Raw genomic sequence first — 26,697 nt, forward strand, 5'->3', positions numbered from 1 at the left:
ATTTTATTTATTTATTCGACAGAGATAGAGACAGCCAGCGAGAGAGGGAACACAGGCAGGGGGAGTGGGAGAGGAAGAAGCAGGCTCATAGCGGAGGAGCCTGATGTGGGGCTCGATCCCGTAACGCCGGGATCACGCCCTGAGCCGAAGGCAGACGCTTAACCGCTGTGCCACCCAGGCGCCCCAATACTAAGAAATTTTTTAGACAGAATGTGAAATGTGTTGGGTCGTTAATACCACGTTTAAGTACAAGGGAATTAATTAATGATGAATTGTATTCAAATGGCACGTAATGATGGGGGCCTGGGTACAGGGAGGACTGGAGGGCCATGGCTAAGAGGACACGGCAGTGGGCATGGGCACCTGTTTCATTCCCTAAATGTTTTCATGCCCTCTGTTCACTAGGCTTTCTGCCGTAGTTTTCAGAAATGCAGCTGACAAAGCCTGCCTGCCAATAATACAAAAAAAAAAAGTGCCGGCACCTGGCTGGCTCAGTCAGTAGAACACGTGACTCTTGATCTCAGGGTTGTGAGTTCAAGCCCCTCATTGGGCGCAGAACCTACTTAAAAAATTGAATGATGTCCGAAAAGAAGTTTGTTCTTTAGGTGAGAGACATCATGCCATAGATTGTTTTAAATCTTGTATTACATGAATTTATGAAATGTTATGCAGTGAGAAAAGAACAGTTTGAATGTTACTAACATAAGAGAAGTGTGGAAGGGATAACTTTGCAGTTTCCTAAGTGAAATGATCAGGAAAGGTCACCCTTCCCTGTGTGGGTAATAAAATCACAACAACACGGGTCTTCAGCAGTCCTCCTCCTCCTTGTACTGCTCTCTTTCCTTCTTGAATCTGCTTGGGCGGATTTACTCATTCTGTAAATGTTTACAGAGATGGGCTCGGCAGTGTGCTAGCCGCAATTACGGGGACTTGTGTCCTTTCCTTTCAGCTAACGGTGAGGGAGACAAGACCTTCAGTCTGCCAAGAAAATTTTTAAAAATCCAAATAGATGAGGATCTGGAGTGGAATCTGTTTTCAGGAGGCCGCATATGTTAAGCGGCAGTGAAGCAGTAGGGACAGTGAATCCTACCCACCCACAGATGAAGGGGGCCCTGTCCACCTGGGAGTGCTGGGGAACTTTGAGAACGTGTGGGCTTTCTATGAGTTGAAAGAAGAGAGGCCCTTCCAAGAGAGAGGAAGTCTTCTAACCGAAGGCACTGCAGCGGGTGTAGACAGAGTCTGTGTGTACAAGTTTCCCACAAGCAGGGTTCGCCTCAGGAAGAAATGGGGCTTACCCGTGAGGACCCTGAAGACAGTGAGCTAGAAGATCATTTCATCCCATAGCAAAAGGGAACCTTTGTGAGTCTCTGAGATTGTGAACAAGCCCCTTTCCCAGGGTGGGGCATGTGTCAAGTCGGGGGAGCTGTCATCCTTCCTCATGCTCCAGGGACAGGCCAGGTTACTCACCTTCTGTTGTTGCTTCAGATTCATGACGGATGCTGCCCGCCGAGAGCAGGAGTCCCTAAAGAAGAAGATTCAGCCGAAGCTCTCGCTGACCTTGTCCAGCTCAGTGTCTCGAGGGAATGTGTCCACTCCGCCACGCCACAGCAGCGGAAGCCTTACTCCTCCCGTGACCCCGCCCATCACCCCCTCCTCTTCATTCCGCAGCAGCACTCCCACGGGTGAGTGGCTGGGCCCTACCCTGGGTGGAAGGGATAGCTGTTGGGGAACAGCGTGCGCGTGAGTGGGATGTATGATATGCTGGGAGCAGAAGGGGCCGGGGACTGACGACGATTCACACCCCCTCCCTCTTTGACCCTGGTCTTTGTGAGTTTGTTGATTTAGTCCTCTACCACTGAAGAAATATTTATAAATTATTGTGTCTGTATGTGGGAATGGTTTTGAGGATATTTTTTTGAGCCTTTGCCACGTGTGATGGCTGTAGTGGGTTTGCTTCAGTAGATGAAACAAGATTGCCGTGTGTTGACTAGTGTTGGTACTGGGCGATGAGTACATAGGGTTCATGAGACCATTCTCCCTATTTTGCTTATTTTAAACATTTTCCATAATAAATGTTTAAAAAAAAATTCCGAGTGCCTCCTCTGTGCCAGGCACAGAGCTACCGTATGAGCCCAAGGAGACTTCATCCCCGTCCTGAGGGAGGTTAGGCCTGGTGGAAGGTGTTGGTATTCTAGGGGGACAACAAGCACACGCTCGTCCTCCCCTCCCAGTTGGAGAAGCCACCGAAAAATTAAACAGCAGCCAGAGGAAAGATCAAGATCAGCTTTGTTAGTAAAGCCAAACTGCAGAATGGAGCTTGGATCCAGGACCGCGGGGCTTCTCTTGTATGTCTTCCCTGAATCAACTTATTTCGCAAACCACCCTTTTACACAGAGGCCGAGCAGCCCCGAGTGCACCCTGGGCCCTGAGATGAGCAGGACTGGGCCCTTCTCCCCAGTTCAGAGAGCCAGGAAGTCGTTGCTCCTCCATGGGCAGGAACGAGTGAGGACAGGCAAAGGAGCCTGGAAAGATCCCTCCTCTTCTTTTTCCCATCCGAGAAATAGGGCCTCTAGTTCCCTGCCCCGCAGTCGGAGTTTAGACGGGCAGTAAATACATAGAGCCTTGTAACCATGACAAGTGCTATATAGAACTCAGTGATCTGAGAGCATCTAGACGGACTTTCGGGAAAGGCTTTCCCTGAAAGGTAAGTAGGACTCAAGTAGGCCAAGAGGGAAAGGAGGGCTGTCCCGCCAGGGAACATTCTGCAGAAGCTCTGTGAGAAGGAGCCTGGCAGGTCCCAGGTCCTGAAAGAGGCCAGCTGACCAGCGTGAGGTGAGGCCAGGGCATTCGGCAGGGACCAGGGTACTGTGGGTTGATCCTGAGACCAAAGAGAAGCCACCTAGAATCACACCATCATCTCTGTAGCATCACCCCCTCGACTGTGGCTAAAAAAGTGGATTTTCTCTGACAGTTTGCAGATCTCTCTTTCAGCCATCTCCCATCAAGGGAGGTGACTACAGTAGTATTTCTCAAAATGTGTTTCAGAATATTTACTTCACCAAATAGCAGCAGTTGGAGGGAAAGGGATTTCCTGGATAGGGGAAGTGATGAAGGTTAGACCAAGTACACTGATTTCTTTAATGCAGGGCTTTAATATATATTGTTGATCTCCAAGGAAAGGACTTAGTAAGTTTTGCAAACTTAGTTGACTCTGATTATAGGGCCTCCTTTCTAAGGGCAGTTTGGGGGACTCATGGCGATAGACACCTGTGTTTTGTCATGATTAGGCATTTCGAAGATAGGACAGGTGTGCGAGGCAGACTGATGAGGGTTGCTATCGTACTTCTCCCTTTAGACATCACTGATAATACCCATTATACAGGTTCTTGTGTGAGTTAATGTGAGAGCATGTGTATACACCCAGCATTCAATAAATGTTCATCTCTGTGCTCTGGAGTTTTCAACTAGTTGCTTCAGGAGCAGAATCGGCATCGTTCTCTTGTAGAGGATTAATTGGCTCATTTGTGTTGGGCATTTGTCCATTCCTTTAGATAGGCCACCGTATTTCCCTTTTATTCTGTGGAGATTTACTTTCCAGGATCATCATGTAATATTTGCTATGTAAATCTAGGGAAAGCTATGAGAACGTAGTGTAACTCTGCGATCCTCTTTTCTGGGTATTTCCATGAATATTTATTCATACATAATATGAGTTATGGGGGAAGTTTTGTACCGGAGAGTGTTTTATACCTGACTTAATGTGGACTGACTTGTAGCCAACACCAGATAACCATGACTGCCCCAATTAGGAACGGGTGCCATGGAACCCCATGAAAATAGACAGTTTAAAAGTGAGAGTTTATTATTTTTCATGTAAGAATGTTTGGAAGAAATGGAATCATTTCCTTTCCTTCAGACATAAAGAAATCTTTCTGACACCTTGCCTATTTTAACAACTTCCCACTGAGAGAATTAATTTATGTTGTAGTAAAGATGTATCATTTTCAGTCTGTCAGGATCATTGGTAACTTATTTGCTGCTCGAAGTACGTTCCATGTAAACATCAAAAATTAGGGGAAATGGTTGCTTAAACCCCTACCCTGTACAATTTTGATTGTATACATTTTTCAATGTTTGAAATGTTATTTTACCTGTAGTTAGAGAGATCAGCTTATTTTGCCTGACTAATGTGGTTTCGTTCACTTTCATTGCCAAGTTATAAATAATATTCCAAGTTTCTACCTCCTAAATTCACTCTTCCAAGTTCCACATTTAAGGTGTATTCCAGGTCCAGAAGTAATAGTCCTCTTGTAGAAAGTCTCATTTATAAAATGGTCATTAAAATACACTGTCTTGACTGAGTTAGAGCTCAGCTTCATCCTGGAGTTTCAAGTATTTCTCAGGTATTCTTGGACCTAATATTTATCTTGCAATTTCTAAATCCTGGGAGAATCTTCTTACCTCATCTTTTTCATTTTCTATCCTAAGTTGTTTTGTTATTTCGAATATATATATGTAGGTGTATGTGTATATAAAATAAAGTATTCACTTAAGGAAAGTTAGAATGGTTTAAATCGTGAGTTAGCAAACCTTTTCTGTAAAGGACCAAATAGCAAATATTTTGTGCTTTCTAGGCCCTGTGGTCTCTGTTCCAGCGACTCAGTCCTACCTTGTGGTATGACAGCAGCCGTAGAACTCTGTAAATGAATGGGCATGGGATGTGCCTTCAAAACTAGAAGTTTTTGTAAAACTTTATAACAACAGACCAGTTTTGGCTCACAGGCCACAGTCTGCCAACCCCTGGTTTGAATCATAAAGATATGTAATTTAAAGATCAACTTCATTAAATTCCCTGCAAATAAAGTGTCAAAAGAATTCATACCCATCTCCTTAGAAGTAATAACATCTAGAGTAAAATTGCTAAGGGGGAAAGATGACTAACATTTGTAGAGTGTTTATTATATGCTTACTGTATACTTGACATATGATGTTTTTAATCCCAATACCAGCTCCACTGAGACCACATTATTATTCCCATATGCAGATTAAAGAAATAGAGGCTTTAATAAGGTTAACTTCACAAAGCCCCACGTCTGTCTGTTCAAAACATGTGGCCTTTCCAGTGTACTTGGACTTCCCACATTAAGACCTTTTAGGAAACTCTTACTAGACCTTCAGCCATCTAGCTGCTCCAGTTACCAACTTGACAGCTCCAAACCCCAAATACAACAGGATGTTAAGATAACTGGAACTGTGGTTCACTTTCATTCACAGAACTCCCACTCTACCATTCAAATAGCATATCAGAAATAGAGAACTGACTACTTTGGTTTAGCCGGGGTTTTCTTTAAGGATGAGCCGGAGCTGACTCCAGAGAGCCAGTTGTTAAATATTCAGGTTTGCACACCGGTTGTTAGAAGGATTATCTTGAAATTGGCCATGGGGGGAGTATTTCCACCAATCAAATTGGCAGATGCTACCTGTACCCCTCCCACCCCACCTGCCGTCTCTTCACCATGATACCAACGGTTTATCCTTTCAGTAGTTATCAGATTAATCTTCCTTTGTCATTCAAGGGATCATAGTCCTAATTGTGTCTGTGAATAAACCTAAAGCAAACCTCAGTCACCAATAAGTTACGGCCATTTCAAACAGTAGATTGCTTTGCAGTCATTCACAGCAGTGTTTTCGGTGACTATGTAATGACACAGGTTTTCACATTATTGGGTTACAAAACCACATGTGCAGCATGATCCCAGTTTTTATTTTTTACTCCAAAAAAGTTAACTGTGGTTACCTTAATATTGTCACCTTTCTCTTTTTTCCCATCTACTGAGTCTGTTTTACTTTTATAACTACAACTGTTTAGTGCATATAATGGGAAGATCTAGACAGGATTACTGATGGCCTCCTACCCTCCAAAATAGGGTTTAATGAATTTATATTGTTTCAAAATAATTATCTTTTCTGGGAGGAGGAAGGAGATCATCCTATAGGAAAGGTCTTGAGGTTAGCTTTGCAGATTGTATTAGGTATCAGTGCCTGTAAATTATTTAAGAAAGTAATTTCTCTCCCCACCCTGACCTCCACCCCAATATTTGCTGCTGATTCTCTTAAAAGAGTGACTGTCCATCAGGCTGTAATCCAAATCACCTGGAATATTTTTTTTTTTTAATTTAAGTGAACTCTGCACTGTACGTGGGGCTCCAACTTACGACTCCGAGATCAACCGTGACCCCAAGGTCAAGAGTCGCATGTTTTACGGACTGAGCCACCCAGGCACACACCCCTGCCCCCAAAACCTGGAGGGTTTTTTTGTTTTGTTTTGTTTAAAGATTTTATTTATTTATTTGTCAGAGAGAGCACGTCAGGCAGAGGGAGACTCAGGATCCCTGCTGAGCAAGAAGCCCAATGTGGGACTCGATCCCAGGACTCTGGGATCATGACCTGAGCCAAAGGCAGATGCTTAACTGACTGAGCCACCCAGGCATCCCATAACCTAGAGGATTGTTAAGCCACCTTTTGCTTGGGTTCCATTTCTGAAACTCTGATTTAGTTGGGACCGGGGGAGGGCAGGGGGAGGTTGGGCCCTGGGAGTTTTTAAAAGCTCTCTCAAACTAGATAATTGTAAGCTATAGCCCGAGTTGGGAAAGCGCTGTTTTAAAACGCGATCAGTCTAGTTGTCGTAGCCATGTGTTTTCTTGCTTGGGTTAACATGTTTCCACCTTGCGTGGAGAAAGGTTGCTGTAGTCTACTTGCTAGGACTCCAGAGATGGGTCCAAGGGACTGAACAGATGCTCGCTTATGTCTTAATGGAGAAGCCACAGAAAGAGTTGGCTGGATTTCTGGTTATAATAGCATTGCATAGTCTCTCCTGGAAAATACTTGTACATATATTTTGGCCCACTCGGGGGGAGGGGGTGGATATTCAAATATTAAACCAGAGGAAGGCATCCAAGGAAATTAAACCAATTTTTTTTGTTTTCTTGTTTAGGCTCCCTATAATGAGTGTGAAGTCATAGATAATATCTATTAATGCATAATTCGAGTTTTTATGTTGTGTTATTTCACTTCACATTTCTGTGTCTCCTGCTATTTGGCCTTACAGTAGACCCTTAACACTCCTTTGTGGCTTTTGCAGTAAGTTGTTCGGGTTATAAGATTTTTAAATTTCCAGGAGTTACTGATCCACAACAGGTCTTTTTAAAAAGTATTTTTCTCTCAGGATGGAAATTACTCTGCAATAATGACTTCTACAACTGATAAAATTTTACTTGACATTTAGAAGCTATTTTAATGTGATTGAGTTGGACTCTCCTGATCCCTGCCATGCTTTTATTTTTAGAAAACAAAATAAACTTAAGTAGGCTTGATAGAAGCAGAGAATCTCAGAGAAAGAGAACTAAGGGTAGGTCTAAACTAACATACCTCCCCCTACCCACCCAAGGAGAGAAGTAATGCTATTCTGTTGCGTGGTGGAAGATGAGAGAAGCAAAGCAAAATATTTCAATGTGACTGAATTTTGTGACGTACTTATGAATTCCTGAAGCCATGGTTTGGTCTTTCTCACAGGTTCTGCCGTGAAGAGTTAAATATTTAGACCATGCCAAGGAAACATTCCCCAAAATCTTCCTACTTAAGAAAATGGCCTCTATTTACATTTCACAGAAAGGTGCCGTGTTGCTAGAGAATGACAATACGTCGCTGTATTATCTGGCTTGCATTATGTTCAGGGTCACTAACACACCCTTTCCTGGCCCATGGGTTTTTTCGCTTGTTTGTTTATATACTAATTTGGTCTAATCATTGTTCTTTCATCATCTTTTTTGATTGACTCATAAAACCTTTATCCTGCTTCCTGAGGCTCCTGCTCCAGTCCTGCGGCTCGTCCGCCTCCGCCCCCCACCCCCCTGCACCAGCTTACGTAGCTACTTGTTTTTCACCTCCTCTTGCCTCTCAACGTGTTGGTAGAGTAGGGATGGCAACGCACGAAGTAGTATTTCGATTACTTTTCCATAACTACACAACTTACAAGAAAGCTTCCTAAACAAAACTCTTTCTTGACTGGAAGAAAACAGTCAAATCAATGGTGATCTGTAATAATAATAGATGAGATCTTGATAGCACTCTATAGCGCACAAAAGCATTCACATTTGCCATTATCAACCCCACTTTAAAGACAAAAGAAACTGGGTCTCACCTAAATGGTAACTTGCCCAAGTTCAAGTGGTTCTCAGATGGCACAGCCACTGTTCTCCACATCACCGGGGCTGGGCATCTTTTCATTCGACATCATTTACCAAGTATCTATTTCGGTATTGGTACTGTGCCAGGTATTGTGGGTACAGAAAAGCATAAGGCATAGCTCTTCTGGGTTAGAACTTGTAGGACACGTAATGAACATGACATAAGCACAGATGGCCTAAATTATCAGCAGGGGTGATTAGTAAGACAAGAGAGCTACATACGGCGTCATTCCCTCTCTGCTGTTTTAGCACAGTTACAAGCTGTATATTCACACCCATAAAATGTCTTAGATATTGTAAAGCAAACGTAACTTCCAAAGGAGTTGGAATGAGGTGAGATCAGTGGGAAAGACCTGGGGCAGACAGTTTTCTACTCTATGATCATGACTGAATGTCAGCTTAGGGAATTAGTGATCAGACCTGGATATGTTAACAAAAGATGTTAATGAATCTTGGGTTTTCTGGGTCACCTTTCAAAACTTTGGGAGTGTAGAAGTAAAGGGGTGAGAGCCCTTAAGCATTAGAGGGATCTGAATTCAAATATCGGTTCTGCTGCTGGAGAGAGAGTTGGCCTTAAATATTTCCAGGTCTCAGTTTCTTTAGCTACACGTGGGAGGCAATCCTACCTCATTGTGAAGATTAATGAAATAGAGGGACAGAAAGATCCCCTGGTGTTAACATGGTCTCTACGGAAACCAACAGCTCAGAAAGGACATTGGCTTTGGAAGGGCCCGACTCTGCAGGAGACACTGCAGGGGTAAAGAAGCCCGCTGTGTTCAGGAACTGTCGGCTGGGAATGGTGGGAAGGGCTGATGCAGCCAGGCTAGTTAGGGCTTCTTGAAGTAGCTGAATAGCACGTTCAAAACAAAGAAAACACTTTTTGCTCTTAACTGAATCCTGCCCTTTTGGGGAGACAGTATTTCACCAGCCCTGGCCAGGACCACTCGTGCATGTTTATTTTTGGTCTGCACTAACCTCAGAAAAGGCTGGTTCCAGGAATGTGCATTACAGGTGGTATTTGCTAATGACCTGCTCTGGGCAGAGGCACATTTTCTAAAAGAAGGTTGGCGGGGGAGGTCCTATCTGAAAACAAAAAAGACACTATATGTCACTAATACGGGGATATTTAAGATAACCGCTTTAAGACCAGGGATGGTAGAAATAAAGAGTTAGCCAGTTCAGATTTTTAGATCTTGTTTTGTTATTTTAGTAAACATAATAACTCTTTTAATTGTGGAAATTCAAAGCACCATGAAAATGGAATATTGAATGTTTCTGACAAACGCACACACTCCTACGAGCCCTGTCCCCCCTCTTCAGGAAGGAAATGGCCACCCAGGCCCAACCACCACGGCCATTGGAGGCATGGGGCACCCCTTTGCCCCACCCACTTTAAGCTTCTTTTACATTTTCAGGGCCCTTTATGATGTGGCAGAACTAAACATTGCACTAATAAGATATATCTAGGTTATAGGGCCACATAAAGGTCAACTCAAGGTCTTCAGGACCAGGTGAATTTTGACTACAGCATCTTGGAAACTCCCTGCCCTCCTTTCTCTGAAGGGCATAGAACATCCTCAGAGCTGCCCTGAGGAGGGGAGAGAGAGCTCGGATGTCACTGTTCTCCACCCGCCTGAGGACTGTGAGACCCCAGAGATCACGTAGCTTCTTCAGGGCTCCAAAGCCAAAGTGAAGTTGGCCTGGCAATTCCACTCCAGGAATGTTACCCAAAGCTAGTGAAACCATGTCCACAAAAGACAAGTACAAGGATGCACGGAGAAGTTTTATTCACAAATGATTAATTCACTTGTAGGTAAATGGATGAACAAATCATGATCTGTCCATACAGTGGAATACAGATTTAGGAAGAAAAAGGAGCAAAGCAATGTTACCAAAAAAATGGAGGAATCTAAAAAAAAAAAAAAAGACACGAAAGAGTACGTAAAAAAAAATTCAAGTACAGGCATACCAAATTTGTGGTGACAAATCAGAACAGTGATTGACTCAGGAATCTTGGAGGGAGGGGTGTGTACACAAGAGAACTTTCTGGCGTGATACATTCCAGATCTTGATTGAGATGTTGGTTACACAAAGGGATCCATTTGTTAGACTTACCAGTTAAACACTTGAGATCTGCGCATTGCACTTGGATGTACTTGCCTCGGTTAAAAAAGAATTGGTTGCCCAGGCAGAAATGAGAAACAGGAGCCCACACCTTCCACCCACTCCTGGAGCCAGCAAATAGGGTTTCCTCTGCTGTAAACAATCCATTTAAGAACAAAGCAAGTAAATACATGAGGTCGGTCCTTTGAGTAGGAAAATCTCTGGAATTTCCTCTCCATTGAAGACGGACAGTAAGTGGAATCCCTTATTCTCAGCTTTCTTAGAAACCCTGAGGAATCGATAGCATGGTCAAAACAATTGTAATACATACTAAATGAGAAATAAAGCAGGGAGAAAAGAGGAAAGAAGGAGAGAACAAGCAGAGCTAGTTGCCAAACACTTCGTCTTAGGTCACAGTTAGAACTGGTTAATGACTAAAAGGATCCCTGATAGAAGGTTCTAGCATCTGGATCTTCCAATAGCCAGAAAATTTGCTTCCCATAAGATAAAGAGTGCTTCGTTATGTTGAGAATTTTTCAGGGAAGAAAACTAAAGCGGCTCAGCTTTATTCTCTGAAATTCTAAATAAACCCAGTTTCTATCACGGGCAGTCACTTAAAAGCAGCTTATCCTTGGATGTGATATTTGCAGTGACAGAGGTATCTATAATTTACCTTCTAATGAAAATGTTTTTGAGGCCTACCACTGTAGCAATACCTTGCTTCACCATAATGTGCACTTAGTTATAAACCAAAATTTCATCTCTACTATTAACTGTGTTGTTTAATCAAACTCAAGAAAAATACTACGTCCACTGTTAAGAAGTCCCACAAGAAATCTTAAAAGTCTTGACAGTCCCATTTCACCTCATGCTGGAAACAGTTCATGGCACGGCTTTGGCTCTCAGGCCACATTGCTTTTTCTTTGTCCTGGCAGGGGTCTCTGCACTGGCCAAAAAAATATCAGAAGAGATCACAAGATAAAGTTATTTTAAAGGGCACACATGAAGGCTGTGCTGTGCTCCCCCAGGCCCCCTACCCAACCCCCAAAAAAGAATGCGATCTCTTTAAGCCACGATCCAGAGCTCACTCGAATGCCAGCACCCATCAGTGCACACTTCTCAGTAATTTTCCTTTGAGCTGAAATAGGAGCGCTAAAGAGAGCGATGGATTGTAAGCCTGGAAACCGGTGCAGATTCCACTGGAAACATGAATAAACAAACAGACGCGCGGTGCTCCCGGACACCTCGACTTCGAAGGTGATGGGGATTTAACACCTGATGAATTTGTAGCCCGGCCAAATGTCTGTATTTCCAAAGAAGGCTTTTCTTTTCCCTCCCATCTAAAATACAGCATATTAAAATCAGAGAGGCCCTTTCATCTTCGTGGGTATCACGGCAGCAAACTTATTTTAATGTCTTTTCCATGTGGGTCTGGTTTTCGGAATAAAATGATCCCCAGGCACATCCAGCTGCACAGCATTAAAGAATCTGCAGAAAAACGGGACAACGTTCAGCTAATTTGTTCCTGCGAAACAGTCAAGGTACAGAGAATCTCCCAGCTGCTGTCCCAGGGCTTTGTGCAGACTTGGAGATGCACTAAAAAGAAAGTGGTATTTGACAGGAAGGGAGAAAGTTAGGCTGCCGGACCCTCTCTGGTGCCAGGGACGGAGAGATTTCTAGTAGCTTGCTACCAAGCTTACATCGTTCCTCCTTAGAAAACTGGTTGCTGGTGTTAATTTATATCCATCAGACCAGCAATGAGTTGGCTTGATCTTACGGGATCGAAGACGTGTCTCACGCTCCACTGGGCTCAGTAAGTTGGTTGCTTGTGTGTTTAACCGTAGCCAATTCAGGCTCTCTTCGGCATGGAAACACACATCAAAAATCATCCTCAAGAAACTGAAGTGGGTTGGGGAACAAGTGTGTAGGAATTTGCGATTTAACTATGCCATGAGGTGCTGTGTTTTCTATGTAGGCACCCAGTTATTACTTTTTTTTTTCTCCTAAAGGCAAAAAAGGCAGCCAAGGTGTTCCCGATGATTACAGGCCAAGAACAAGTCACTCAGCGAAACTGTTTTTCCTCTCGTCAAATAATTTTGAATAAAGTAGATAAAGTAGCTAGACAACGCCTGCCAATGTCACCCACCTAAGATGTCTCTTTATAGCCTGAGTCTGGGGGGAGTTTTAGTTTTAAAATAGACACGTTTTTCAGAATCGCCATAATAACAAGAAATGCCAAATAACAAGAAAAAACATGTGTAAAGCAGGTTTCTCTTGTAGCAAATAGTGAACAAGGTGTATTCTGTGTGAGATATCTCAAGCTCTCTATATGCTATGTAACCGCATAGTTAAAATTCCAGTCACAAAGTTTGACTGGAAAACGATTGCATAGAACCTTAAATTCAGGGGTGGAAAGGACCTCAACATGCTTTTCCATTGGCTGCTGTGTTCCCGTTTCTGTCCACTAGGCCGAACCATACAGCGTTATTTAGGCTGAACTCCCCTACACTCACAAACACAAGGACCAGTGCCAGGCACTCCATCTGAATGATGTTTTTGGGACACGGTCATGATCCTATATCTTGAACAGGCCCCCATACCATCCTCTTAGATGACTACTTTCTAAAATTACATAAAGCTTGGGCACCTGGGTGGCTCAGTTGGTTAAGCATCTGCCTTTGGCTCAGGTCATGATCCCAGGGTCCTGGGATCGAGCCCCGCATCGGTCTCCCTGTTCAGCAGGGAGCCTGCTTCTCCCTCTGCTCCTCACCCTTCTTGTGTTGTCTCACTCTCTCTCTGTCAAAGTCTTTTAAAAAATAAAATTACCTAAAGTTCTAGACCCTAATCATGTTGAAAGTCTCATCCCATGAAAAAAGTCTCCCTAAAATTCCACTCAAGAAAGTTAATTTTGGCAGAGCTCTCAGATGCTGTGAACAGTATTTCACTGCCATTAAAAGGAAACCGTCTTTGAAAAAATTGTTTAATTAAAGCCACTCGGTTTCAGTAATATATGCGTGTGATTTAGAATATGCTATGCGGTACCTAAGGGAAATTATTTTCTTAAGACTAACAAAACTTGACAAATCATTAACTTTTAAAAGCATGAAATTAAAACGTGGCAGCTCAGTTGCGAGTGACCTGCCAGAGGGGCCTGGCCTGGAGTTGGTTGTGACAGGCTGGATGGGTTCCTCCCACCACCTGTGGACAACGCACCACAGACTGGAGGGTTCGTTGGGTTCTCCCTTCCCTGCCCCCCGAAAATGAATAAGCCCCTTTTGGAGACCAAAACCATAAAATTAAAATTATGAAGTAACTGCAAATATAAAAATTGAGATTTTAAAATTCTCTTCAGAAATCCGAGGTTCTGGGCTAACTTCATAAGAAGCTTGCGTTACAGAAGCGTGTGTACTCCATTGGTAGTTAATACACGGTACTTGGCCAGTACACAGCAAATTAAAAGTTTAGTAGAATCCAGTTAACACGTGTAAATAATCTGTAGAGGCGTGTTTCCTAAAATGAATCAGTCATAAATTTTCCAGAAAGGATTTCTTTTTTCTTTTTTCTTTTTTTTTTTTTTTTCTCCTTCTCTACAAAGATCTGTGTCCTGGCATCATCAGAAGAGGAAGGTTTGCCAGGACTAGAAAGCTCGTCCTTTGTCACGTGGGAGCCCTTGAGCTAAAGCTATCGATGTGGCACAGTGAGGAGATTCGTCCCTTTAATTCTGTCAAGCAAGGAGGGCAAACTGGAAAATGAATTATGCTATAGATAAATTTGAAAGGAGCTCCATGTTCACGGTAGCAGTGATTCGTAGAAATAGCATCTCACAGCCTTCTTGAATTTCTGTTCACTTGGTCTGTATTTTCTATTATATGACTATATATTTTGGAAAGATGACAGGAGTCAAAAGTGAGTGGATATTTTCTCAGAACATTTTGCCTCTTTTGTCATCTTCCAGAAGATGGCAATTTATGGCTCCTTCAGAGCAATGTCAGGTTCTTGTCTAGAAAGCATTCTGAGTGGCCTGAATTTATTAACTTAATAAACCGTGTTGTTACTTAGGTGTCCAATTAATAGTTGTCGTTGGTTCTTCTCCCTGACAGAGGAAGATACGGAACAGAATCTGTTCTGCATGCTGGTTCTTTACAGTCTTCTGTAGTAAACTGTCTTCCCTTGGGTTCGTGATGCTGGCCTTCTGGAACCATGTGGCTTGAAGTTAGTTCAGGTGACCCCGGCACGGTGTTACTACGTCTGAGGCCTTGGGCTTCATTCCCATGTGGGCCAGTTCACTGGACTGTGTCCCGTGACCCCGAACCATGCCCCTAGTGCTAGCCGAATGTCAAACAGCAGGTAGTAGAGTCCCTTGAAGTCTCTCTGGAAAGAGATGGTGAAGCTATGATAAACACACGGGGACGGATCAGGGTCCCAGAGAGTTGCCTTTTCCTCTGGCTTTGCCCAGGGGGCTCGAGGTCTGTGAAAATACGATTATGCAGAGAACGATTCAAAGTGCCTGTCTCTGAAGTACTCCGAATGGCCTCAGTTTAGCTGTGACATGTTCATCTTCTGGGTCTTTTGTGTTCAGTACCAGTGTCTTTGGAATATTCAAAAGAATGGGAGACTGACAAAGATGAGTTGGTAAAAGTAAATGCCCTAAAATGGGGGAGGCCTCACACTGTTGATACTTGTTGCCGTGAAAGGACAGAGATTCTATAGCTTGGGGGAAGGAACTCGGTTCCACTTGTTGCTCGCTTTAAAATGATGGTCAGAGGAGCGTGCAACTCTGGATCTCGGGATCTTGAGTACCAGCCCCATGTTGGGTGTAGAGATTACTTAAATAAACTTAAAAAAATAATAATAAAACGATGGTCAGAGATGGGAGAACAGTTCCATTCCCTCCTTCCCCACATGGGAGAGAGTTCTTGGAAGAGAGTGGCAGGTGGGTGATGCAGTGGTTTTATTACGTAAGTAGTCGTTCCTTAACACCCCTGAAATTAAGAGGTGCACTTCTGCCCCAAGCCCCTCCCGACTGAGGAAAGCAAAGGAGGCAGGCCAGCATGGCATAAAATAGCATCAGATATCAGCAGCCATCATCTTGGCTGTTGTAACTGTAAGCTGTCACCAGCATGAAGAAAAGAGAAAAACTAGGGTGCCTCACACTCAGTAAGTGTAAGCATTGTCTGGGGAAACTTAGTTTCATGCTTGAGTGTGTCATGTTCTGTGTTGTGATATAAAATGTTATTTTTCACTGGATCATGGTCAGAAAATCTGAAGGAAAGTGTTACAGGCTCACACAAGCGGAGTGAGGGCCTCGAGCTCCTGTCGCCAAATTGGGTGAAAGCCAAGTCCAAGCTTCCTGTTCCCACTCGTGTCCTTTCCGTCTCCGTCGCACTCCAGCCCCTACGAAATATGAGTGTGTTTTCATAGCCAGTTGTGTTAGAGTTCTCCCCTCACAAGACCTCGTCAGACTGTAGCCATGCAGTTCCTTCTGGAGCTGCAGATCCCAGAATATTCCCAGACTCCCATCCCCAGAACAAACACAAGGTCCTTTACTAGAGTTTAGCCACAAAGAGGAAGAAGAATGCTTCTTCTCTATTTGCCTTTTTTGGGGGGTGGGGTCTAGAAGTTTCTCTTTTGTTTGATCGGTTCTCCGTCCTCGGGAATAACTGAGCACTTAGCATGCAAGACCATCACTGGGTCCATCAGGATGAAGTCCTGGTGGCAAAAGGTACAGACTGTACCCTCAGCAGCTCCATGGGAAGGAGAAGAGACGTGTCACAACGAATAAAATGCCAGTGAGAAAACTGGGCCCGTACCAGATAAGAGAGCCGGGCAGGGAGGGGCCCAGAGGGTAGAGAAGGCCCCTCTGCGGGGCAGGCATGGTCTGGGAGGGCTTCGGGACAAGAAAATGTTCTACCAGAACTTGTTTTGCATTTGGACGTGACACCCGGGAGTCTAGGCCTTGAGTTCCCTCCCAGAAGCCCATTTTTCCTCCCAGAGAGGTGGCTACCCAGAGTCCCCGAGCTTTCTAGACAGGTGTTTTCTCTTGGCTCGGTCCTGGGGTAGGTGAAAATGATTTCTTCCAAGTATCGCAGGGGCGCACACAGCCACCTACCTCTATCAGTCCCGTAAAACCTGAGGTGAAAATAGTTGCGAGTTCCTCTGGGTTTTAGCACCACGGCTAAGGTATTTCTGGAAGCATTTTACCCCTTATACCCAGTCCAGATCACTGTATCTGTATCTGTCCAGACCACTCTCTTCTAACGTCTAAGGATGCGGAGAAAGCTGAAACAACTTACATAGAAAACATAAAGCAGAAGGAGGGTCAGCATTCCCCTATTTCTCCAAGAAAGCCTGCCTCCTCGGTCCGAGTGAGGGGCAGCCTTCATTCTTCGTCCTCCCTTGTTACCTGGAGTTGCTTTTTCTCACTAGGGCTCTTGTCCCCTTTTCCTGTCCTTGTTTTGACAGGGAAGAAAATAAACGTAGTGGGTGATAAAACTGGGAGTACTGGCTTTCCAACCACAGCCTCTGCCAAAGGCCGGCGTCCTCTCAGTAGCCTGCCCTGCGGAACGGTAATTAGTAGTATGGGAATTTTTACGGTACCCTCCCCGAGGAGCAATTTCACCAAAGAGTAACCCTCTTGTCTAGACCGTACAAACCCATAAAGTCATCACTAGCTGGGATTTCCAAGCTACAAAGCAGCAGTAGAAAAGACTGCCTCTAGCCTTCAAGGGCTTTCAAGTATAGAGCGCCCATTGTGGGGACCTGCCGTCCGCCCCAGTGCACGGACCCCTGTCCGGCAGGAGTCATGGAAACTCTCCCACTGACTCCGTCAACCGAGGAAAGACACCCAGCTTGCGATTTCGGCTTTATTGGCATCTACACAGCCTTGCCATCTCCTTGCATTTTAAACCTAGTACACTATCTGGGATTTTATTATTACAATTTATTTTTGAGAGTGAGCCAGCTGTGCCTTTTACGTTCTTGCTTGCCAAAGCTAATTATTAATTAGTGAGATAAAAGCAGTTTAGTGCTGGACATTTTAAGAAACAACGCTGGCAAAACTTACCCAGAGAGAGAGAAAGAAAAAGGGTTCAGATTTTTGATCCAGCGTTCCTTCCGCTGTAGGTACTTAGTGAAGTGTGGACAGTTATAAGGACAATAGTGTTAGTGACACTGGACAGTGGAAACATGCCCCCTGGAGGGAGAAGGGCAGAAGGGTAAGGTGTGTCCTCTGAGTCGCCCATCAGAGTCGCCCCTGAATAGAGTGGAATCAGATGATTCTTTTAAGAAATGTTTGTTCGTTTTTTAAGTAATCTCTACACCGAACGTGGGGCTCAAACTCATGACCCTAAGATCAGGAGTCGCACGCTCTACGAAGCCAACCAGGCACCCCAGAAATGCTGCTAAGACAGAGATCACCTAAGGAGGAAAACAAATCAGGAGATATGACTTACAGAATAAAATAGTTATGAAAACTAGTTGAAGAAAGACCCTCTCGCCCCTACCCCAGGTTGGCAAGGGGCATTAGAGTTCACCTGCGCCCACCTGGAGCAATGAGAAGAATAATGTTAGGGGCGCCTGGGGGGCTCAGTCCGTTAAGCGTCTGACTTGATCTCAGCTCCGGGTTGTGAGTTCAGGCGCTGTGTTGGGCTCCATGCTGGGTGTGGAGTCTACTTTAAAAAAAAAAAAAAAAAAAAAGGAAAGACAAAGTAGTCACCATGTGGGGACGCCTAGAATGTGCTGTGCCCTTTGCTCAGCACATTTTTCATGTCCCCATTTTATATTTGAATGGAAACTGAAAGGTCAGAGATGTTAAGTAACTTGCCCAAGGGCACACTGTCAGTAAGTTTGGGTCCCTGGATCTTAACCCAGGTCTGCCTTTCTCCAAAGCACACTCCTGGTTGCTCTCCTCTGTGACCCCTAGAAATGTGAAATATGAAATGTGATTCACTTGTGTGCCCTTCAGGACTACTCAGTACATCCTCTTTCTCTCGGATGACTATTTTCCAGGAATAGCTAGGAGAGGTATTGTTAATACGCAGAACAAACATTTGAGTGCCTGCTCTGCGTCAGATGTGCGTGCCAAGATAAAAGCCGTAACCCCCATCCTCAAGTAGCCCAGAGACATGTGGGGAAGAGACAGGTGATGAAACCCACACAGGATGCTAAATTCCTCAATAGAGGCAAGCGTGGCGTGTGCATAGAAGGGAGGGACACCTAGCCCGGCCTTGGAGAGAGGAGTCACGGAGGACTTCTTGGAGGCAGTGATATTCACTCTGAGTTTTAAGAATCAGTACATCTTAGATGAAGAAAAAGAAAGAGGACGTATTGTTTAGATGGGTAGGGAGGGAGAAAAATGCCCAGTTGGCAAGAGTTGTCCCCTTTTTCAAAGTGTAATGAGAAGCCACTGGAGGATTTTACACAGGGGAATGTCATGGTTTGCCTTACATTTTTAAAAGAGGATTCTGACTGATGAATGACTGTTGGGGGAATGGCGAAAGGGTGGTTGGTATTTATTGCAACCCTCCAGGAGAGGTGGCAGCGATAGGACCAGGGCCTAGGGTGGAGCTATGGAGGGACGTGGGGTGTTGGGAGGTAGAGCCTACAGGGGTTACGGGAGGGGATGGAGAGGGAAAGGCAGGAGTGACTCCTGGGTTCCTTGCCGGAGCAGCTGAGTAGGTGGTGGTGCCATTTCCTGGACACGGTGGGGCAGGAACAGGTTTTCAGGGGCGATATATAGTCAAGGACTCTCTCTCTCAGAACGAAGACACGATCTTAAATCATTGACTACCTCTATCATGATAGACTGTATTTCAGTAGTTCCCTAATTTTTCCCGGTCTGGGAACATCCTAAAAATATGGATCCCTGGGATCCACTCTAAACTTAGTCAAATATGAGGGGGGAAGCCAGGAATTGGGAGCTTCTAGCAGTTTCCAGGTGATTCTAGCACCGCCAGCCCAGCATCAGGCCACGGACCTGGTTTGCGAACCACTGCTGTTTCATATTTGTCAAGGCCAGTCATGATGACCCGAAGGCTGTTTGAGCAACATTCCTGCCCTGTCGTGCCACACCATCTCTCCTGTTTATTGTTGCCCGCCGAACCACTAGCAATTTTCCCAGATAAGTCATTCTAAAATTAAAGGAAAGGTTTGCTGACTGGCTTAACTTGGGCTGTGCTTCTTTGATGTTTTTCCCTAGCTGTCAGGGATATTTCTAATAAGCGGGGAACCTTGAAAGAATAGCCTTTTCCTAAATGACAGGAATGTTCCCACATGCTGATGTTTTTCACAAGGACCTAAGGCTCAGATGTCTGTCTGAATGATCTGATCCTCATAAATCGGTGAATTGGTTCTGGAAATCCCATGAGCCTCGGCTTTCTTCCGAGATTTATGGCACTTCCCGCTCTTGTTGAAGCCAGGAATAACATCATAGCTCCCTCAGCACTTCTGGTTTTCGTTCCTGAGGGGGCGGCGAAGGAAGGGAGAGGTGTGTTGAACCAATACCACTTCGAAAGAAAACCATCTAGACTTCTTTTCCAAAACCTCAAAAAAAAAAAAAAAAAGCCTCATGTTCTGCTAAGAGTCTAACAGTTTTCTGCCCTCCGGTCTTCCCTCCCTGGGGATTTTCCCATCACCCTTACCCTGGCGGGTCCATGGTGTGCGAACAGGGCCGGAGCTGGCCGGAGCTCATGGGCACCTTCCAAGGTGAGGCCCTGTTTTAAGGTACTTACAAAACAATGTTAAGTGATGGGTAGCATTAATTCCCTCTTGGACTGACCAAGAAAAGGAACTAATGAAGACTACCCTTCTAGTTAAAACCCAGCCTGGCAAATCTGTTTAACCAAATTGCACATTTTATTGGTGAAAGCGAGGATGAGGGTTTGTAGCCCACACAATAATGGCATCAAAGTGTCTGCATCTCCCTTAGCAGCATGGCAGACAAGAATCAGAAGATGTTCCACCAGCTCTCGAGAAGATCGACAACCAAGGAACTGGGTCTGATGGAAGACCCAGCTCTGAGTGCCGCAGGGAGGGGGTGAACGATGAGAAAAGAATCCCTGCCCTCCAGGGGGCCAGAATCTAGTTGCCGAGAAGACAAGGGTCTAAATAAAGCTCCTAGAAGACCCTGAACCTAAGAGCCTAAAATCAAGTGTTGTAGTCGTCAAAGGAAGGAGCAGTCCCTTCTACTTGGGAGCAGTCCAGTGAATACTTAATTCCCCGGGGAAAAGGAGCGTTCGAGAGAGGCCTTCGGGGATGAGGGCAGGTAAGGGTTATACAGCGGGGTGGGTGTTGTGTTATGGATTCCAAGCCCCAAACTTGCCAGATGGTGGTGTGGGGACCAGACATAGTGTACACACACAAGTTTGGCTGGTGTATTAGGTTCGCGACACGTACACGCAGATACAACCGCCTTCAGTGCTAGGCTAGGGAATTTGTGTTTAATAGAGTTGGCAGCGGGGAGGCATTTGTAATAGGAGAGGTAACTAATGCAATCAAAGAAGAGCCATATTCTGGGCCGCAGCTATTAGGGAGAACGTTTATGTGGCGGTGGAAGGAGGGCGGGTTGGAGGACGTGAGACTGGAGGCTACGGGTGTATCAGTTAGGAGGCTGGTTCAATAGCCACGGTGCACGTATGGGAGTAGATGGGATTTTCTTGATGAAATTTCTGCATGTCGAAGGGGAAATGACTTGATGTGGAAGGCTTTCCAGCGCCGTTCTGTGTAATACACGAATCCCTCCAAGTTGATAGAAACCTGCCCAGCTTGCTCAACATAAGTAAACCTCGTAGACATTGGAATGTTTATGTTCAGCCCAAAATGGCTCTGGTTTTTTTACACAGCTGTAAAGTGTATTTAACTCCCAAGTATAAAACACTTCTTGACTACTGTTTCATAGCTTCATAAAACCAGCCTCAATGTGAGGTGCTTTCTGTTGTCATCCCCTATCTTTCTACGCAAATCTGTTTCCTGATATTGTTTTTCCAACGGAAAAAAATGCAGCCCAGCTTAAACTACCTTTTTTACAAGCAGCTGTAAGAAGAAAGCCCCAAAGACAATAAGGAGCCTCTGCATTTATATTTTTAACCCAAGATTACGGATCTAACTAGCAGGGAAGCAAAATCGCTTTAATTATGAATGTTTTTCATTGTGGTTGTGAGTGTAAGTCAGTAACAGATGTTCATTTCCCCCCAGCTCAACTGTTTTTAATTCTTTCTTGAACAGAGAGAGAGAAATCTTTAAACGTTTGCCAAAGTTCAATTAACATCCCTGGCTAAAGGTGGAAAATGCCCTACTTTGTTTTTTCTCGGCCGTATACCTGCGTTGGCCGCCTGTGCCACGGAGCACCGGGGAAAGGTTCCAGCCGGTACAGGTTTTATTACTGCAAAGTTAATTTGCAGAATAAGCCTTTGGCGGGAGGGGTCTGTTGGACTTTTTATATATTTATTTATTTACTCTTTTTCAGTTATAAATAAAATTACACTGTAAAACATTGCAGCTTAATTGCAGGAAACCCGGTGCTTTTTTTTGGTTGTTGTTCTGCAAGTGGTTAATAGCTCGTGTTTTGTTTATACGAAGCTGTAGAAATCTTGTGTAAGAATATGTTTACAGCCGAGGCTGTGTGACTCGGTTTATCATGTTTTTCCTGTGCTCTGTGGAACAGACCTGGCTGTTCATTATTGAAAGGCCTTCTTCTGTTGGAGAGTGGGGTTTGGGGGTGTGGGGGGGGGGCGTTCATGTAAGAATGCAGAATGGCCGCCTGAGACCCCGGGCACTTGAGCTGTAAAGCTGTAACAGCACCTTGTGTGATGACATGACAGCAGTTTGCTTTTGCACCTTAGAAGTAGCTCCGTGGAATTTTCTGGAGTGCTGCAGAACAAGGCACAGGTGATAGATCGCCCCAGGCGACTTCTCTCCCCACCTCTGATCCCAAGACAGTCCGCTGAGGTAGAACCATGCTCACAATTGCAGAACCCGCTCCCGAAAGATTGCGGCCACCGTAGAATTTATATTTGGGGGTTGGCTTTCTGACCTTTGACTTTTCAGAAAAATAGAGCCATAGAAAACATTTCTCAGGGATGGCAAAACTTGAAAATGATGCCCCTGAAATAGTCTGAAATTTACAGATGCCTACTGTGCAAGTTGCTTGGGCTTTGATGGTCCTGCCCATTCCAGAGGTTCCCTCGTGTCTCCCCAAAGGTTTGCTGAATATCTGTTCATTAATCCTCATTTAGGCAACTGGAAAATACTTTCTTTTTGGTCTAGGACACACAAATTATCCCTTTAGAAAATCTGTGGATGACATACGACTTACAGGGCTTGCAAAGGGTCATTGGCTTTGTCTTTGGGTAAAGTGCATTCTCCTTACAGAGCAAAACAGCGCAGGGGAGGAAATAGACCCACGCTGGAAAATGGGAGGTTGGCTAAGGGTTGTAATAATCGAATTACAAATATCACGACCCCTTTGGCACGCAGGACTGACTTTGCTTCTTCAAGGTCGACCTTTATGCCTCTGGGCCAGGGCTGATTTGAAAAATGGACCATTTGGACTTAGTGCTGGCCACAGATCAAACATAGTGGAGGAGGAGGTTGGGGCAGTAAAGTTACTCAGTGATGTGAGAACTTAGAATTAAGAATTCTCACCTTCATTTTCCCCTCAGGACTCAATTTCTACCTTGACAGTAGAGTAGCAGTTTAAGAGAAGGGTTTAAACCCTTTATCCCATATCTATTCATGAAGCTGCCTCTGTGTACCTGGAGCATGGCTGGAGGATACCCGGGAGGCATTGCTAACTGCCTGTAGTTTTGAAAAGAACTTACTGTCTCAACATCTCCTCCTGAAAAGTAAACAGCTTGTTTGGGTAGACACAGTATTGGAGGACTGAGTGTGTTTCCTGAGCAAACTTCTGAGAGTAAGTTTTAAACAGCTTTAATGCACAGGCCCTGTGAAGTGAGGGAGGGCTCTATCACCTGGCTTGCAAAGGCTGGATTTCCCATTTATTTGACCCACGAGACCACTGGCAAGACCTTAGCGGGGGTGGGGGGGGGCAGGGGACACCCAGACCTGGGTGCCAAACTGCCACCCCTGCCTGGACTTTGCCTGAGTATGTGACCCGGGGACAGGTTAGCTCCCCACGCGTTGGGGTAGTTCTCTGTCGGAGGGAGGTTGGCACCGAATGTCTGAGGTCCTTTCCAGACTTGAAATGTTACCATTTTATGACTCAGTGTTGACATCCTATAAAGGTCAAGCTTGGGCATTTTGAAATCAGTCAGAAAGTATATATTGATGGTGTACTCAGGACTTGTAGAGGAGAAGATAAAAGCGAGTCCAGGCTCTCCTAGAACCGAAAACAGAGCTGAAAGACCTCCATGAGAGGGGCAGGTAGAGGCTGGAGTAGAGGCAGAAGAGGAGACGAGGGAGGTTGGAGGGTCAGAGTAGTGAAAACAGCTCCTATAAGGTCCCAGAGAAGAGGAGCTAATTGGGGCAGGGGTGCTTTTTTTTTTATTATTTTATTACTTTATTTTTAATTTTTTTAAGTAGGCTCCAATGTGGGGCTTGAACTCACAACCCTGAGATCAAGACCTGAGCTGAGGTCAAGAGTCGGACACCCACCCAACTGAGCCACCCAGGTGTGGGGCAGGGGTGCTTTTTAAATGAGATTAGAGAGGTGAGGCCAATTAGTGGAGAGTCTAGGAAAAGGAGACACAGACCTTCAAATTTTTTCCTTTATTTTGCACAGAGAGTCAGATCTTGGTAGAAATGGCATTTCCTGTCTCTAAAAGAGAAGAAAATGGCAAAAGGACCATGACATGGTGGTCTTTTGTCACTGTGCTTCTATTTTTGTTTTTTATGGACAAAGCCTACTTCCTAGCACTTGTTAAAGATGGTGGGCAGGGCGTCTTCCCGGCCTGCCCGCTCCCAGATAGGATTCTGGAAAACAGGCCAGAAAGCAGCCCATCCATTCTCCTGTGGGATTATTACACAAGGAAGTGACCCAAACAGAAGCCCCTTCGTAGGTTTGATAATGTGTCTTGGAAGCGGGGAGGAGGGGAGGAGCAGGGCTGGCACCGTCAAGACGCAGCCGTCTAAAGCCTCAGAAATAACTGGTTGGGCCTCATCTACTACACAAATTCCCCTCCAGACTGGCCACAGGCAGCCCAGGTGGAGCAGAACGTAAGCACCTGGTGATTTTGGAGTCAGACTTGTCAGTATATCCTCCCTCACACGTCCATGTGAGCGGTTGGGCAGAATGACGGGTCTTTCCTTATTTCTGTTGCCGCTTGTCTGGGGACCGATAGGTGTGGCTTATCAGACTCACCACCGTTCCTCTTTCCAGCCTTCAGTAGATGTCTCATCATAAACCCTTAGTCTTGTTCCTGAACCATGGGAAAGCCTCTTGTTTATCACCGTGTGGCATTTATATGGCATCGTTCTGTTAGACGTGACTTAGTATAAACACACTGAGAAGAGTCAGCCTGCGAATCCGGATTTCCAGTCTCATGATGCCTGTGTCCAGAGAGACCAGAAGCTGAAGAGGGCACGAGGACAAGAGTCCGCTTTTCTCTGTTCTGGGGAAGGAAGAAGGACCTCGTGTTCTCAGTGCATGTGACCGTCAACCCCATTCTCTGCCGGGCTCTGGGAAAAGCCGCTTCTGTGTACTGACGCGGTCCTTACCTGCGGTCAGAGACACACTGCCGCAGCTCTCTGTTTCCGGGGGGGAGCTGGGGCTTGGACGAAGCGAGGCAGTTGCCTGAGAGCCCCCAAATCAACTGTGTCAACTTAGAGAAGAATGGAGTCTTCTGGGGAAGTAGCATCATGTCTTCGTCTCACGACACATGTCCTATGTCAGGGGAGTTGAGAGAGTCAGGCCAGAGCGAGCCATTCCGAGTTCTCGTCCAGGGTGGAAGCCGAGGAACGCTCAGGGTAGATGAATCTGGAGGTGGTGGCCAGGGGGCAGAGTTGTCAAAGCAGGCTCCGGCTTAGGGAAGACACCAGCAGGCCAGGGCAAGCCAAGAGGGAGAAGCGAGAGCATGAGAGCCAGCCCAGCCTGGGGCAGGGGAGCCGAGCAAGGGGGCAGGAACCAGCCACGGCCATGTGAGCGCCAGTGGGCGACTTTGTCGACCTCTGTAGCTCCTGGGGTCTGTCACTGACCCTAGGTCTTAAAAAACAACTGAGCCACAGCCATCATCCCGATTGACTTTTCAGTTTCTGAAATCACCTGTCTACTCAGCCAGTGAAAATGCTAACGACAGGTAGTGCTAAGTGGCAGGTGTGTATATATGTGTGTATGTATCAGCTCATCTAATGCTCTGCTGTGGGTTCTGTGGCAAAGAGAACTCGAGCGAGTTGCCCAAGGTCACCGAGGGAGTCGGTGAAGGAGCCAACATTGGGACCCACACTGTCAGGCTCCAAAGTGTCCTTTTGTGACCGTGTGAGATATTGCCGGAAAAAATAGAAATAAAAGAGAAAGTGCCGCCAGGTCACTGGAAAGTCACACTAAGACCTGGGCCTTCGAGAACCTGCCACCCCCCCGCCCCGGGGTGGGGAGCTGTTGGTAACTGAGCGTAGGGAGGGGCTGGCGCTGGGAGCAGGGAGAGCCTGCCTGCGGCCACCCGAGCCTTTCTCGTCATGCCTGGTGTGTGGAAAGTCTGACTCCCTTCTACAACATGCTTCAGACGATCTCTCGAACTGGGAATTCTTGCCCCTGCCGTTTCCCCCCATCGCTTTTGTCAGGGTTCGTCACAGGTGTGCCGTTGTCCGGACTTCACCGCAGCCCCGAGGAGCGCGGCACTGGCCCGACATGTGCGGGATGTGAACCCGACGTCCCCAGTGCTTTCTGGAAGCTGCCCCGTTATGAAGCCAAATAGCCTTCTTAAAAATCAGAAGTACTCTCGTAAAACTCGTTTTTCAAGCAGCCCAGGCTGTAGCTGCCACATGGGACGAAGTGTGAAATTCAGCTTTTATGGGAGATCGCTGAGATGTGTGTGAACTTTCAGTGACTCTCCTGACATGGTTCCCCAGGGGAGCAACGTCTTTTCTGCTGTGGTGCATGTTCGTGTCCTGTCGCATTTGGGAAGAGACTGTTCCTCCGACGCTCGAGACGCTGGCATTTGCCGGCGGACCCTCGTCCATTGTCAGCTTGACGATGGCAGCGTCGCTCCCAGTATCCACCATCCTCTCCCGCCCTCACTCCTCTCGGAGCTCCCCCCACCCCCGCACTGAGCCGTGCACCCTGTCTGGAGGTGTGCACTCTGAACACCGCACATTGTGTTTCCGAGATCGGAGGGGAGACATGCCGGCAGGAGCCCGCTCTGGCAGGGGCCTCAGTGCTCACTGCACGGGAGGCCGCACC

At 45.7% G+C, this 26,697-nt stretch overlaps 1 protein-coding gene across 1 annotated transcript in view; it reads left to right on the top strand.

The window, feature by feature from the left end:
- JAZF1 (JAZF zinc finger 1) overlaps positions 1-26,697 on the top strand; it is a 327,118-nt gene that overhangs the window by 278,486 nt on the left and 21,935 nt on the right. Inside the window, exon 3 of the mRNA XM_045792964.2 lies at positions 1,486-1,682. Within this exon, the coding sequence (XP_045648920.1) occupies positions 1,486-1,682 (197 nt within the window). The remainder of the gene's footprint in view (positions 1-1,485; positions 1,683-26,697) is intronic.

This window comes from Ursus americanus, chromosome 3 (genome assembly GCF_024610735.1).
Source record: "Ursus americanus isolate L20-20 chromosome 3, mUrsAme1.1.p, whole genome shotgun sequence".
NCBI lineage: Eukaryota > Metazoa > Chordata > Mammalia > Carnivora > Ursidae > Ursus > Ursus americanus.